The sequence below is a fragment of the Dipodomys spectabilis genome, unplaced genomic scaffold (genome assembly GCF_019054845.1).
Source record: "Dipodomys spectabilis isolate Male_0828 unplaced genomic scaffold, ASM1905484v1 ptg000054l, whole genome shotgun sequence".
NCBI classification, from domain to species: Eukaryota; Metazoa; Chordata; class Mammalia; order Rodentia; family Heteromyidae; genus Dipodomys; species Dipodomys spectabilis.
In genome coordinates this window covers 32,744,588-32,761,193 of record NW_024870731.1, presented here as the reverse complement: position 1 = coordinate 32,761,193, position 16,606 = coordinate 32,744,588, and the positions used below count along the sequence as shown (strand labels likewise).

The window sequence follows — 16,606 nt, the reverse complement described above, 5'->3', positions numbered from 1 at the left end:
GCAAATTACATAATTTTAGAAGTAAAAGATGGATCATGTGTTGAAGGTCTAGCTGGAGAAATATAAGTGATACCCTTAGAAAGCTTAACAAGGAGGCACAATGGAGCAAGAAACAAGCCGAGAGGCGGGCATTGCTGGGAATGAAGAGGAAGCCTTGTCTCCAGCTCTCTCAGCATTTTTTCACTCAAAGCCGGTGCTGTAGCACTTGAGCCACCCCTCCACCTCTGGCTTTTTTCCGGTTAAGTCTCATGAACTTTTCTCTGGACTGACTTCAGTGATCCTCAGATCTCAGCCTCTACCAGCAGTCCCTGGTGAGGAAGCCTTAAAAAAGTTAACTTGTTTTGAAGCTGGTACCAGTTTGCTTATAGAAGTATTGAGTTTTGAACTCAGAGCCTCACACACAAATACTTGGAATTCTTTGTGTTCTATTACATATTGTTTAGAAAATGCATCGGGAATTTTTGTCCACTTCCTGCAGAGAATATGCTTTCAATGCTCCGTACACTAACGTGTCAAAATGACCACAGGGATTGCAAATCACATTATACTCCCAATCACCAAGGCTGAACTGTATCTGGTTTTCTGTGTCAAGTCCCCAACATTAGAAATAGATGACATACTTGGCGACCTGTTAAATCCTCCTGGACAGAGACACACCCACTTGCAGTCCCCACCTATCTTGCCAGGCTGTAGGAGGGGTTTTGTTTTTTCTAAATCCCACAGGAGAAAGGTTACTCTTGCTACTTAACTACTACAATACACTCACATTAAGGACTGGAACGCTTGCCACCTTTTATCATTTATGAGCAACTGCAGCCTTGATTCTAACCAAATAACTTCTGGTACCAGCAGGCTGCAGTAGGACTGCAGACACCCTAAATGTACATCCTAACCAAAACGCATGCAGAGAACTGTATGGCTCACAACACGATACCAACAGCCACCAAATTCCAGCAAAATGAAAATCAGGAAAGAACTCACAAGCCTACTCAGCTACAATTACTGCTCCATGCAATCATTACTACCCTAGGAACAAGTCCCAGACATTGTCTCAAATGGAATGAGGATGACCGGGTTGATAACATAACCTCCCCTAGCAGGTGAGGTGCAGTTATTTCTATAGGTCAGGGATAACCATCCTATTTGTGTTTGCTGGGGTGTTCACTTCCTGGGAGCACACAGGCCAGGCACCAAGCCAGGCAGGCTGCTTTCACAGCACAGTATATACTAGTAAAGAGGGACATGCTGCCCTCTTCATGTATTACATTATACAGTGAAAAGCCACAATGCCAGGCAGGTGGCTCGTGTTCCTCAAGAGACCGAGATTTGGGAAGACCAAGGCTCAAAGTCGGCCTCGGCCAGAAGAAACAACAAAACTTTGAAACCAATAAAAAGCTGGATGTAGAAACAGGCGCCTGTCACCCCAGCTAGATGAAAAGTAATTAACAGGATTTCAATCCAGGCCAAACTAAGGGGAGAACTGGAGATGTAAGTGTGTGTATAGTAGGTTAACTGCCTGCCAAGCAGAAGGTTGAATGTCCAAACTCTAAGAACACTAAAACATACCACATTGCTTTGGGATCCATCTGAATATTTGCACATGAACTCAAAAACCAAACTAAATTCCGAACTAAAATCTGTTGCTCTAACACTGCTATAGACAAGGGAACAGAATCATTTTACATGCAAACATAGCCAGGGACACGTCAACTTAATTCTTGTTCAGTGGAAGGACCAGTCTTCCTTTAGCAGCCCACACCTGGAACCAGGCGCGTACTGTAGCCAGTAATTCTGTGGAGATAAAAGATCAAGCGTAAAGGGCAGATTGGTTGTAATCAATTCTCTTCCCCTTGTGTAATTACACTTAACCACATCGTTGTCAGAGTAAGATTTCAACACCAATGTTCACCTGTACATGTAGGCTACAGCCAAATCCTGCATTTGAAAATCCTGGCAAAATTTTCCCACAATGATGGCCTGAACCTGGCTGCACTCTCCAAATGAAAACTCTATTTGGCACTACAGAAAGAGCTGTAATAAAACCATGAATCCAGCTTCTCTCCCTGGAGATCAGGAAATACCTGCTCCTCACTATAGAGTGGGTAGAGGGAAGCAAGGGTGAACTAGTAAATAAAATGCACACATGAAGATATTCTATTTTATATTTTATTGCATTATGAAAATAATACATTTATTTGGCAAAGTAATCTAGGCTCCAAGATGAAATAAAAGTTCTGAAGTGTAATGGTATTTTTTTTAATGTGAAATATATTCTAACCAATACATACTAGCATCCTTATTAGGCCAATAACCCAGCAAATCTAATTTTAATAATTCCATATAAAGTTACAAGATGTTTTTGCATGTATCCATTTTATGATTAGCACAAATTGTGAGAACTGATCATTTTATCAAAATCAACATGTTTATGAAACTTCTGTTCAGAAGACAATTTGAATGACTACCCGACATTATTTCCTTTGGTTCTACAAGTTGCATTTTCAATCTTACATTTTTCATAATCAAACACTGTAGCAGTTTTATATTCTGCTCAAGTACCTTTATAGGCAAACTAGTATATTACATCTACATTATTTGAAAATTTGCTGACTTACAAATGAAAAATGCATAAATACATGCCTATCTACACCAGAAAAATAAAATCCTTTGAATCTCAATGCTTTAACAGATCACACTTTCTGGCCCAAGACTTGGGATAGTTTCCAAATTGTTATGGCTCTATAAATGAAATTCCAGTGCTCTGGCCACATGTCTGAAAGGTGTATCTGTGTGAACTTATGAATCAACACTAAAAAAATTACACTTACATATTCCTGTTCCACCACACTTTTCAGAATGGAAAAATATGTACTTTTTTAAAGGTTGAGGCTGGGCACTAGTGGGTAACACCCATGACCCCAGCTACTGAGGAGGCTAAGATCTGAGGATAGCAGTTCAGAGCCAGCCTAGGGAAGACAAATCCAGGAGACGTATAGCTCCAAATAACCAGCAAAAAGGTGGTGTGGCCCAATTGGTAGACACCAGCTGAGAGGTGAAAAAAAAAAAAAATCCAAGAGAGTTGGAAGGCCCTGAATTCAAACCCAGTACTGACCCCCCCAAAAAAGCTTAAAAGCTGGGGGCCAGTGGCTCATGCCTGTAATCCTAACTACTCAGGAGGCTGAGATCTGAGGATCACGGTTCAAAGCCAGCCTAGGGAAGGAAACTCTGTGAGACTCTTATCTCCAATTAACCACCAGAAAACCAGAAGTGGTGCTGTGGCTCAAGTGGTAGAGCACTAGCCTTGAGCTGAAGAGCTGAGGGGACATCACCCAGGCCCAGAGTTCAAGCCTCACAACCGACCAAAAAAAAAAAAAAAAAAAAGTTTAAAAGCTTTAAGAACTGTTTCCACTTCTTCAAGGAGCAAGGTTGTAGAAACTATTTTGTTTATATTTCCAATTTTCTCCTCAGCATCTTCAAATTATCTTTACAGGCTAGTTTCAACACCAAATAACTAAACACTTTAGTGATTCGTTTTGATTCTCTTAGATGTTTTGCTACAACTTCCCTTGACGTGCCAAAGAAACTTGCCTAAAAGCCTCAGAAACAGTCACAAATGAGTTACTATCAGAAATGCCATTTCACTGACCAAAGCCTATGCCAAGTGCACCTATGCGCACACCATGGAAACATATTCCCAGTAGCCAACAGTATCATCTGAAGTCAGCCAAGCAGTTTCACTTTGAAACAAATGAAACCACACATTCCATCTATCCTACCTACAGGAGATATCCCATTGCCTTCTACATGTATCTCAAGTTTGACTGTGATCAACATGAGGATCTAATAAATATCAAAACTATTAAACTATAGAGATTAAAATGAAGATTTCTCATAGAGTTAAGTGATGTTTTGGTACATTCACCATTATTGTACTTTATTTAATAAAGAAATACATTTGCCCTTGCAAAAATAGCAATTGCAAGTTTACAAACAAAACCACAGACCTCAAAAGTCACAATGCTAAGTCTTCAACTTATAACCAACAGAAGTCAATCGATTGGTTACAAATGGTCCATGGCACTACAATGAAAATAAAAATTATCAAAAGGTCACAGGAGCTTAGAGAATAGGTTTATTGACAATTTCATAAATACCCTAAAGAAAAATCCCAAGATTTCTAAACTTAAAATGTTTAAAATCTGTTCTCATTGGCAAAATTCCTCAAGAAAATAATCACTAAAAATGAATGTCACATTTAAAATTTGTTTCATCTTAATATTGTAGCAAAAAAAAATTACAATGTTTGATTTTTTTTTCTCCCTCTTGGGTACAAAATCCACTCCGTTTTAATCTCAACTGTTAAGACATATTCACAAGTACATAACGTAGCTGCTGTGAATGCGACAGTACCAAGCAGTCAGTAGTATATTATTCTACAAACAACGGAGCCAACGATGGTGGTATCTTTAGTCAAAGAAATTGGAAGTAGTCAAAACGTAACTGTGGCTTCCTTTCCAATCACCCAGAGAATATGACACAATGTCAGAGATCGATTGCATCAGCTTTTAAGTTCATCTGTGTATTCAGGTAACTGAAACTTAAGGGAATTTGTCTGATAAAAATGTACTCGATTATTTCATAACATTAACATTTATTGCTTTATATGAATACTGTATTGAAAGCCCAAGCATTCAGTTTACACACAGAAATTATACAATTATATACCGCTTCACAAAGGCAGTAAACACATTACATTCTACAAAATCTACTTTACAGAAATTTAAAAATTCTAAATATCAAAAGATACAGCTGAAGAAACAGGTATAAATTTGGCAGCCAGTAATTTTGACAGGGAGGTTGCAGCTTGCATGACTTTCAATATGTGAATCTGAAAATATTGAGTTTAGAGTAATCATTGTGCTTTGTGTTGATCTGAAAAATGTAACACTGGCTGTCGAAGAAGCATGTTCAAAAATATTTAATTCCCATCAAAATGTCATACCCATTATGGTGGCTTCTGTGTACCTCTAAAACTGCAGTCGTCCTAGCTCAGGTACATTACTAAAGTAGTATGTGGATCCTTCCAGTACTGTGGTGTTTCGTACCATTGACATGTGCATACTCTAGAATAATTTAGAAAGAAATGTGTAATATTCACAATGTTCAGAAACACAAGCAAAAAGTTAAGGAGCCTGTCCAATTCTGCGAGATGGTCAGTCACATACTGGCTCCATAAGCGCTCATTCTACAAAACAGCAAACTATGTTTGAACACAATCTCCGAGATAAAGCACATTTCCTCATAAATAATAGTCATTTTCCCCCTCAGGCACCTCAGAAGTATACAAAAGAATTTTAGTTTGAACAGGTCTCTTGGAATGTGTTTAACCTGGTATTTCAACAGACTTAAGATTTCCAGGGTTTCACAAGGGCCAGATTTTATTTGATTTACTCAGAAGAGAAAGAAAATGTCTTCTGAAAGAGGTGAACTCAATCATTACCAATAGAAAAAGTATCCACTGTATTCATCTCTTATAGAAACAGAAAAATATAACATTTCCCCCCTTAGAATAATATATATGTATATATATATATGTATATATGACTTAAAGTTCCATTGTACATAGACAAACAATAAAATCTGGAAACCAGCATGAAACCCTATAATTCACATGTTAAAATGCTGAAACAATGACCAAAATATGAAAACTCCTAAAGCTGTCAGAAAAAGACAAGACAAAAAGCTTCCTTGTATGTGTATAAACTAAACATGTTCATCTTTAAAAGTTTTTCAAAATTATAATTACCTTCCAGTTTAAAAACTTTAATTCTAAATTTAAAAAAAAAAATCTATACACAAACCACTGATTTGACCAGACCCCCCCACCCCAAACCAAAAACCTGTCAGCAGTAAGCAGGACCCAAAGGAGCTGATATTCACAGTTCTTAAAGGTACAACTCTTTCAGGATTTATTCTTAAAGTACTTTATTTTACAACCTGCTTCTCTTGTAAAACTAAAGGTCCACTTTGTTACATAAAAGTTTTATACAGTGTAAAACCAGGACTGTATGTAAAATACTGTATCTAAAGGTTTCTAAGTAGTTAGTCTTGTTCCATTGGTTCATCTGTGCCTTCCGTGGCTTCGTCATTTTCCATGGATGATTCTGAGGCAATCTCTCCAGTTTTACTGGAAGTGGATCCTACTAATTCTTCTGTCTCCTGGCAGTCAGAACCACTACCTTCAGGGCCTGCACTTTCACTACTTTCACAATGCAAATCTTTCTGAGCTTGAGACAGACCAGATTCTTCCATTTGATTGTTTTCCTCAGAAGTCTCGTCATTCACAGTTAAGGCATCATCAGATTCTTTTTCTTGAATTTTTCTTTCTGCAGTCGATTCTCTTGATGTCATAAAAGACTCTAAAAATAAGCAAATGTTGTTGTTAAATTTTTTCCAAATACCTTCATAATTTAAGTTTCATGAATTCTGATATCCTATAGTTCAAATCATATTCCCTGAAACTGAGCAGCAACTACACATTCCTGGGGGAAAAGCCCAACATCAGCACTGTAAGGAGTTCCATTACATTAAATTCTTTCACAAAAAAATAAAGTGTAAAAAACTGAGGATCTAACCACCCTTTTACAGATGGTCTCTATATACCTTCTTCTTCCCCTTCTTCATCCTCTTCTTCATCCTCTTCTGAACAGTGCTGCCTGGAACGACTACTTTCTTTGTCTTTATCCTGAGATGAAGATGTTTCTGTTTCTTCCACCTCAACTGAAGAAATCTCACCGGCAGTTGTCTGACTGGCCGACTCTCTGACTTCTTCTCTGTCAAATCTTAGTCTTTTTACCTCATGCCCTTCAGCTTCCACAGCATCTTCATCTGGATGTTTATTTTTTATAGAGCTTACTGAGGAAACTTCTGATTCAGATGGTGGAGAATCACTGTAATTGTTTTTCAAAAGTATCATTAATAACATTATTTTCCTTATCTTCTACAGTCTCATTTTTATGGTATAAATTTTTAAATTGCATTTTAGTGTCAAAGTTAAATTACATCTGTGCAAAGAAAAAAAAGAGAACAATTTCAAGGCAACTTTAACTGTTTGATGAGTACCTCTCAGAGGGCCTACTTGGCCATTTACATGACCTTACTGTACAATTCTATGTCCACCTTCACCTGTTCTAAAGTAACAGACATAAGCCACGGTGCCTACAACTGCAGGAAAGCATGGTTCTGTTGCTCAAAATATGACCATTTTCCAATTAGCCCCCCCCAAGGACATGAAAATGTGAAGACAGTCGAGTCCCTTGCACCCCTTCCAGTGTACTTCACAGTACCTCCAGATGACTTATAACATCTATGATGGAAATGATGACAATACATTAATGCAGTCTCACCACTTACAAAGCTTAACTCACTGGTTGTAAATAGCACAAAAACCATAAATGTTGACCTCCTATGAAAACTTTTTGCTCTTTTAATTTAAAACACACAAACAAACCTGTGGTTTTTCTCTTCACTTTGTTGTAGATTTGACTCTTTGCTGTCTGTGTTCTCAGGCAAACCATTTGTTGTCAAAGGGGCTGACAAAGAAACCTTTGGTCGATTAAGTGGCCTGGGTGTTCCAGGGCCATTTATATTAGACCTATAAGAAAAATCAACATTATTTTCCATTTTTGTAGCAAGTCTTTCCTCCTATAGTATATTTATGTATATGGCACAGTGTTTGCTGTAATTCTGATTTACAGATTCATGGTTTACCTATTATTCAGTATAACTTAGATATATTATCTAGGACAGACATTAGGAGCTAGAATATCCTATATCTTTCATAATAAAAATGTCCAACTTTCTTTTAAAACCTGCTATTCAAAATCGGGAAAATGTGAAGTCTTTGGATCTATTTTTGATTTTATTGATATGTATTTTTTAAAAAACAATAATCTCACCGGTCAGTGTAGCTTGGTGAATTTCCAGGAAACATAACACCATTCATCCGATTTAAACTATTAGAACTGTTTTTCCTAAAAGAAAAGTTATGGATGGCTTAGTTCTTTATTTATTTATGTAAGAATTATGTGCCTTAAGACCTTTTGTAACATCTTATGAGAATGGAAGATTTAATTTTGCAGCTTTCAGTTTCCAAACTACCCCACATTCATTAGCAAAAGCATCCATATTTAAGTAGTCGTGTGCCAATGACTAACACCTGTAATCCTAGCTACTCAGGTAGCTGAAATATGAGTTTCTCAGTTCAAGCCAGCCTAGGTAGAAAACTGATGAGGCTTATTTCCAATTAACCAATCCCTCAAAAAACCCGCAAGTGGAGCTATGCCTCAAAGTGGCAGAGTGCTAAACTTGAGCAAAAACTATCAAGGGATAGTATCTAGGCCATGAGCTTAAGCCCTAAGAGCAGTATAAAAAATTAAAAAATAAAGTTCAAAACCTAAGCTCTTTTTAAAAAATACAATTTTTAATAGTTTCTCTGCGAAGGAACGCATTAGAGGATTAACTTGGCATCTTATTTAGCAACACAGGTAAACCACGAGTTCTAAAAACAAATTCACTATTATTGTCCCTATGAAAGCACAGGAAGCTTAATGTTAAGCCAGTGTTTCTCAAAAGGAGACCACCTCTTCTCTCGTCCTTTACACCTGGCTCCCCACATGTGGCAATCTCTGAAGGTTCTGCAAGTGGAGATGGAGGACAGACACTTAGCTCACTCAGTCCACTGAAGCCAAGGGCACTGGTACACCTACAATTCCCAAGGAGTCTACACACAATAATTATGTCCTCCAAATGTCAATAATGCTAAGGTTAAGAACATAGTCCTAGCCAGGAGCTGGTGGCTCATGGCTGTAATCCTAGCTACTCAGGAGGCTGAGATCTGAGGATCACGGTTCAAAGCCAGCCCGGGCAGGAAAGTCTTTAAAGCCTCTTATGTTCAATTAACCACCAGAAAACCAGAAGTGGCCCTGTGGCTCAAGTGGTAGAGCGCTAGAGCCTTGAGATGAAGAGCTGAGGGACAGTGCCCAGGCCCAGAGTTCAAGCCCCATGACCAAAAAAAAAAAAAAAAAGGAACATATGTCCTAAACTCAGTCCTTACCTTGCCTCATAAATCTTGACAACTACCATTTCTTTTGTATCACAAAGTGGAATACCATCATCAAATAGCTATTCCAAACTATCAGTTATGTTCTAAAAGCCCCTAGGATGGTAGGTCAGGGCCCAACAATATTAGAATTACAGTAAATTACCAATTTTTTCAATCCAAATCTCTTTACTAGAAAAAAACACATGGGTACTATTATTGATAATAGTCTATTTTGGGGACGAGGTAGTCAGCTATCATGATTAAATGTTATATTTAATTACATGTGAAAAATGCAACCTATTTTATGAATATATTAAATTAAAATTTAATAATGTATCACATTATGTATCAGCACAATGCATGTGTTATTAGCAATGTATTAGAAAAATTAAATGATATACCCAAAGTAGGAAAAAAAATTTCCATACTTACTCTGAAGAAGGATAAACACAGCTAACAACCATCACATTCTGCAATAACAAAAATTGGTGATTTAATATGAAGGAAAATCACTATGACATAAAAAGTTTGTTAATTGTTTTAAATTTCTCAAAAATCATTCCAGTGGGTTAAGCTTCCGTCATTCCAACTTGGCTAATAAAAGAAAAGACAAGGTTAAAACGAAAACTGATGAGAAGAGAAATGAAGGACTGAAAGAAAATACTACTAAACCATCTGGTTTTTGCTAATTTTATTTTTTTCTACCCTAGTTATTTATTCTGGAGCCTTAACATCATGTACCATATGTTCAAGAGTAGACTCATGCTCTCTTTTGAAGATTAATGTGAGACCAAGCCTCTTAGTGTAAGCATAAATGGTTTCCTTATAGTTTCCTTATAAAGAAATATCCAATATCCAGAGCTTCCTATGCAGTTCAAGAAGACACTCCAGCCTTTGCAGCAATATCCTTTTAAGTGCTTGGTATTTAATCCCCTTGCAGTCCTACCATCCCAACTTCCTGAGGAGAAAAGTGAGACTCAAGATTCATAACTGGCCCACAGACACAGAACCATGAAGCACCTCTGCACTGATTTGTAGGCAATGCTTCTGGTATAGTAGTCACTATGACAATACTGCCATCCAAGTCTCTAAAATGGACCTCTGGCTGAAAAATAAACACCAATAAACCACTGCAGTTTCCTCCCCTCCAGGAATCATACTCAACTGAGCACATGAAAACACAGCATATAATGGTTCAGTAAGGCCCTCAGATCTATTCCAATAGTTTTGGAATCCTGTTCCCAGGGTAAAATAACTGCCTTTTAAAATACAAATCTTATAATACAAATCTTGAAACACTATACTATGATTTGAATCCAAATCTTTTGAAACATTAGACTATGATTTACAATCAACTATCAATTGAGAATAAGTCCTTGTCAAATCTCAGTTGCTCCAATTCTTCACTCCAAAGACAATTTCTTAACTCCATATTCACTTAAACATGTGAACACCTCTATCAAGTTATCTCTTCAGAGTCTCTCTGAACTCCAGAATTCTACAAGTTGGCAAAACACTCTCCAAATATTTATAGAGCTACTCAGAACCTTTAATATTTTGTAACACATTACAGATATTTAAGAGATAATGTATTGTTTTCCTTAAACTTGAAAGTGATTGCTTCTGGCCCTCTTTTCCCCCTCCTGTCACCTATCTACCTATCCTCCCCCGAAACGTAACTTAGAAAACAAGGCAACCTAATTCAAGAAAAGGTACTTGAAAAAGTCCTTATTAATGTTCTTTTCTGAAATACGTAAGGCTGCAGTTTAATGTAATTCCCATAATAAAATAAATACCTTTTCTACTCCTCTGAGAAATTTGTCTGTTCCTGTATAGTTTCTCCTTGGATCTGTTAGCAATTCACATAGTCGCTGAATAGTAAAAGGGATACTGCAAAAAAAATATAATTTTATGGTCTGAGGTCATTAATTATCAAGAGACTGGGAATATTACTTATTTTGATAAAGCTTTATTCACCCACATACTAATAAACTACAACAGAAAATGAATGAGTCATTTAAAAACACACAAGATTAATAAGCACACCTGTCTTTATTTAACAAAAACAAAGCTTTCCTATCTTTAAGAATCAATAAAAGGCACCAAAAATTAACAGAATGCTTCAAAAATGACTGGAGAGAAAAAAAATTTAATACAATATTCTAGATCTTGATAATTCAATTTTAAGTTTACAAGAGGAGTAACACAATCAAGTTATTTTATTTACATACAGAAACTTCAACCTTTCTTCTGAACATAAAGATTTCTTAAGTGTTCAAGTAAAACTATAAATGATTTTGCTATTGGATAGAGTAAGAAATTATTCCAATGAAAAAGTATTTTAAATAATTTGGCTCCATTATTACAATTTTATATACAATCTACATGTTTAATCAATCTTATACTTTCACCAAAATGCAATTTTTACTTCACCATAGCAAATACACAACCGACATAAGCTGGAACCAAAATCATTTTATAAATCTGAAACAGGTTTTTAATCTTATATACCTAGTAGCAATCATGAGAATTACAGTTGAAAAACAAAGTTATAAACACTGCATGACAAATGTTTAACAAAAATGTATAAATATTACTTTATCTTTATACTCAGTGTTTGCCATACAAAAATCTATTTCTCCTTATGACAAGAATTAGAAAAACTTTAAATCAGTAGTTAGCATTCAAAACATTTCTTATGGGCAGTTTGACACAATATTGTCCCCTGTAAGATAAAGCAGCAAGTGAGTAACAATGCCAGGACACAAACCCAATGTCTCTAACTTCAAATCCTATCCTTTGTTACTGTACTACACATACTTGACAAAATAATTATTAAATTGAGAGCTACACTTGATTATCATAAATTCTCATAAGAATATAAGATTACAACAAATTTTGAAGTGTTTTAAGTAAATGTTATTCATATTAAAACAAATGCCCTAATTTTTTTACTCAATTAACTTTTAAACTTAAAAAGAAACTTTTTGACAAAAAGATACTAAAAGATGAAAGGACACCATAAATATTCACTATAAATCCCCAAAAACCTCTGTGATGTTCATTACGATTGGTACAAGAAATTCTCTTATGCTCTTAATATTGTTTACTTTTGAAAATTGATTCATAGTAAAGCACAAAGTCAAGATAAAGGATCTTTTAAAACCGAAAAAAGAACAATGCACACCAACAACATTAGTAATGATGAAACAGATCATATTTTTATTCACTCCTATAAAGACAACATAAAATTACAAGTGTACAGTTAGTACTACATATAATATACTACATATAACTACATGTAACACACTACATATAACACATCAGTTTCTCATCTTTCCTTTGTCATAGTTAACTAAAAATCTCTAAGTACAGGATACAACATTATTACTATGGTCAATATATGGTTTATTGATATATATGTGTATCTGAAATGCTGTACTTCAAATATTAGAGGGATATACCTGCACCTTAGCCCTTCTTGTATGTCACTCATCCCCAAACCCATCAAATACACACAAGGTACACATTAACTACTCTCCTTACATCTATTGTATAGTAACACTGTAATCCAAACAGTTTATACACTACTTGAAGAATACAGAATAGCACCAAATTTTCTGGTATTCAAGCACTAATTGAAAAATATTGTCTAGTTATGACTTGTTTTCCAACTATAAAATCTCCACACCCAAACCAATTATTTTCTCTTAAAATTAGCTTTTAAGGCTCAATGGTTTTAAATTTTCTGTTTAACACTTAGTAAATATTTTGCTAATTTTTTTAAAGGAGTTATATAAATGGTGGCCAATTATTAACACTCTGTTGGTATTAACACTGCTGTTGGGGTACAGGGGAATGGGCTTAAACAACAATGTCTGCACTCATGTGATAGAATGAATTTACATTCTTAAGACATTTTCAGAAGCTTTTTAATGTAATTTGACCAAGTATCCTGTAGGTGATACTAAAATGCCATACAACTTTTCCTTATATTGAATATTGTAAATAAATCTATCACTGAAAGTAGCAATATAAAATACTATTGAAAGGTCTCCACATGCCTCTAATCTATTCCCTAAGTATTAGGTGCTGCTATAAAATAGAAATACCCAGGCTTGCTGAAAAGCAGGATATGTAAGTAATCACAACGATAATAAGTACTAATAATATCTGTAGACCGTACTGTAGAGATAGAATAAACTATGCTAGGCAAGTAAGCAGAAACCTGGGAACAGTTAACTTGACACAGATCTTTAAAAGAGTAAGAATAAACCAGATAAACTAATCCAAAATAAATGTATTTGGTATGACTACATGAAAGGCTCCCTTGTGTTAATTCTTTTATTAGACATAGTACACACAAGTTTAAGCTAATCTCATGAAAATATTCTTCCTAATGATTAAAAAAATCCACTGAAGACATGATAAGAATAAACAGCAAAAATGAAGATGTAAAAACTATGCATGCCACTTATTCATGATAAAAAACATAAACCAGAATTCTTACATTTGTGGGTGGATTGGGAAAGGGCATTCATTACTAAAAGTATATTACAAAGTAAGTAGTTAAAAAGAAACAGAGCTATTTAAAACTAAATGTGTCAGCCAGGCGCCGGTGGCTCACATCTGTAATCCTAGCTACTCAGGAAGGTGCAATGTGAGGATCACAGATCAAAGCCAGCTGGGGCAGGAAAGTCCATAAAACTCTTATCTCCAATAAACTACATGGAAAAAGCCAAGCACTATGGTTCAAGTGGCAGAGCGCTAGCCTTGAGCACTGAGAGGCTCAGGGACAAGAGCACCAGGCCCTGAGTTCAAGGCCCCAGGACGGGCGATGAATGAATGAATGAATGAATGAATGAATCCACAATTTATTCTGCAATACTTTCTCTGCTCATATTGTAAAATGAATATAGTAGCTAGCTTTTCTAATTTGAATATATGTATGCATATAAAATTCAATAAATTTAAACAAAATCCCTACATATTAAGGATCAAATAGTAACAGATACTACCAAATATTATTCAGAAATATAAACTACCATTGATCTTTCCATATACAAATGATTAAGTAGGTGTGTTTAAAACCAAGGCTGGCTAGACCTTACCCTAGTTCAATCTACCTAAGCCTTCATGTTCTTAGGAAACAGACTCTAAGAATGCACTTATTAATGTACTTACTATGAGGCCTAAATATGATGTAATGTATGTAAAGCACCTAACAGCACCTACAGTGTTCAATAAATCTTGGTTCTTATAATCATCCTTATCCCTTCAATATCTAATGAAGACTTTAGGAAAGCACCAAATTCTCCAAAGACTACAGAAGAATAAAATCAAAAGTGTAAAACTCAACCTTTAAAAACACTCTCTTTAAGGCCAAAGAAAGCAGCTAACCACTATTTTACAGTAGCTGTTTGTCATTTTTTATTGTAAAGCTGCTATACAAGTGTCATAGATACTTGAATCAGGTATAATGAATAATGAGTACGATTTTTTTTGAACCATGCCTCCCCTTCCGTCGCGCTCTCCTGGTTTTTCCCTCCAGTCCCCACTACCCACAAGATATCCAGTTCATTTTCAAGTGTCCAGTGAGTATCCTGTTCTATCTGTTCATCCTTGTTCTACCTTTTATGTGCCCTCCCTTATCCTCCTTTGTATTTGTCACAAATACAAACAAACAAGACCAAAGGAAAAGACAAGAGCAACAATGGCAACTAAAAAAATGGTCTCGTTTCCTTTTCTTGGGAGTTAATTTCACAGAGTATTGCTTATATATATGTAATACGTATCTGTATGTATATTCTAGGCATAGGCATATTCTAGTTACCACAAATGAGGGGGACAATGCAGCCTATGTTCCTTTGGCTCTGGCTTACTTAATTACTGAATTTTTTCCAAGCCCACAGAAGAGGAGAAAATCTTCACTAGCTATGCATCAGACAAGAGCCTCAGATCTAAAATATACTAAGAGCCCAAAAAATTAAACCCCCCAAAAATAAAGCCTCAAAAACTCAACAAACTAATCAATAAAAGGGCTAAAGACTTAAAGAGACTTCTCAGAGGAAGAAAAAAGATTGACTAATAAACACATGAAGAACTGTTCAATATCTCTGGCCACAAAAGAAACATAAATCAAACAACACAGATTCTATCTCATTCCAGTTACAATGGCTATTATCAGGAAAAGTAACAGTAACAAGTGCTGAAGGGGATGTGGCCAAAAAGGAACTCTATTACACTGTTGGTGGAAATGTAAGCTCCTTTAACCACTCTGGAAAGCAGTATGGAGGTTCCTTACAAGACTAAACATAGAGCTTCCCTATGACCCAGCAATCCCACTCCTAGGCATTTATCCAAAGGACCACAAACCAGGCCACACTAAAGTCACTAGTACAACCATGTTCATTGCAGCACTGTTTACCACGATATGGAATCAACCTAGATGTCCCTCAGTGGATGAATGGCTCAAGAAAATGTGGTACATATACACAATAAAATTTTACTCATCTGTAAGGAAATGGAAAGCACCTGTTTGTCTTGTTGAGTACAACCAGTCTCCATGCCTTACAAACCTAAAAGCTGTAAAAATTCCAATACTAAAAAGGCTGCTGAACATAAACAATTCAGTCCTGCTGTTTAAATATAAGCCCTAAACAAGGCATTTCCTATTTAAGCATGACTAAAACATATTAGGCTGGTTAAATGATCATTAAGAGGTAAAATTCGGATAGACGTCAAACTACTGAACTGGAAAAGGTAGCACTCAAAAAAAAATGCCTATTTCATTCAGTTTCTAAGATAAAAACAATTACCAACTGTTATCTTTATGTAACAGAAGCAACTTTCTTCATTCCTACTCCCCAAAAGAACCATAAAGCATGTAACACAGAGACTCCTGGAGAAAAAAATCAAAACAGACCATAAAATCAATTATTACAGTATACTAAATGTCAAAATAGACATTTACTTTCTCTTCTCTGTATGAGCCAGTATTTTTTAATTCTTTCTTTTCTACATACTTACTTAAACTAGTCAGTTGTAACTAACCTCAGCTGTCAAAAGCTGACTGGATGTATAGTTTTATTTACTTTTAAGTCTTACCAAAGTTGTGAATCCATATTTACCTAAAGCAATACATTCTTTGTGTACTAAGGCTTTGAAATTTACTTACACACACACACACACACACACACACACACACACACATACCCTTAACAAGGTTATTTTACACCTCTCCAATCAAATATCAGAAACTGTAATTTTCTAAAAATTGCATTGTGGAGAAGTATAAAAAGAATTAGTTAAAAAGGCCAGGCAACAATGGCTCATGCCTGCAATCCTAACTATTTAGGAAGCTTAGATTTGATCACAATTCACAACTGATCACAATTCAAAGCCAGGCCAGGCAGGAAGGTCTGTGAAATTCTTATTCCAATTAACCACTAAAAGGCTGGTAGGGTAAGTGTGGCTCATAGAGAGCTAGCCTACAGTGAAAAA

General features: G+C 35.8%; 1 protein-coding gene across 1 annotated transcript in view; it reads right to left on the bottom strand.

Moving 5' to 3' along the window:
* Positions 1-3,902: 3,902 nt before the first annotated feature.
* Ppp4r2 (protein phosphatase 4 regulatory subunit 2) overlaps positions 3,903-16,606 on the bottom strand; it is a 47,734-nt gene continuing 35,030 nt past the window's right edge. The window contains exons 4-9 of the mRNA XM_042679756.1: positions 10,900-10,993; positions 9,536-9,573; positions 7,959-8,033; positions 7,511-7,654; positions 6,664-6,950; positions 3,903-6,419 (exon numbers count right to left, since the gene is read on the bottom strand). Coding sequence (XP_042535690.1) covers positions 6,103-6,419; positions 6,664-6,950; positions 7,511-7,654; positions 7,959-8,033; positions 9,536-9,573; positions 10,900-10,993 — 955 coding nt within the window. The 3' untranslated portion in view covers positions 3,903-6,102. The remainder of the gene's footprint in view (positions 6,420-6,663; positions 6,951-7,510; positions 7,655-7,958; positions 8,034-9,535; positions 9,574-10,899; positions 10,994-16,606) is intronic.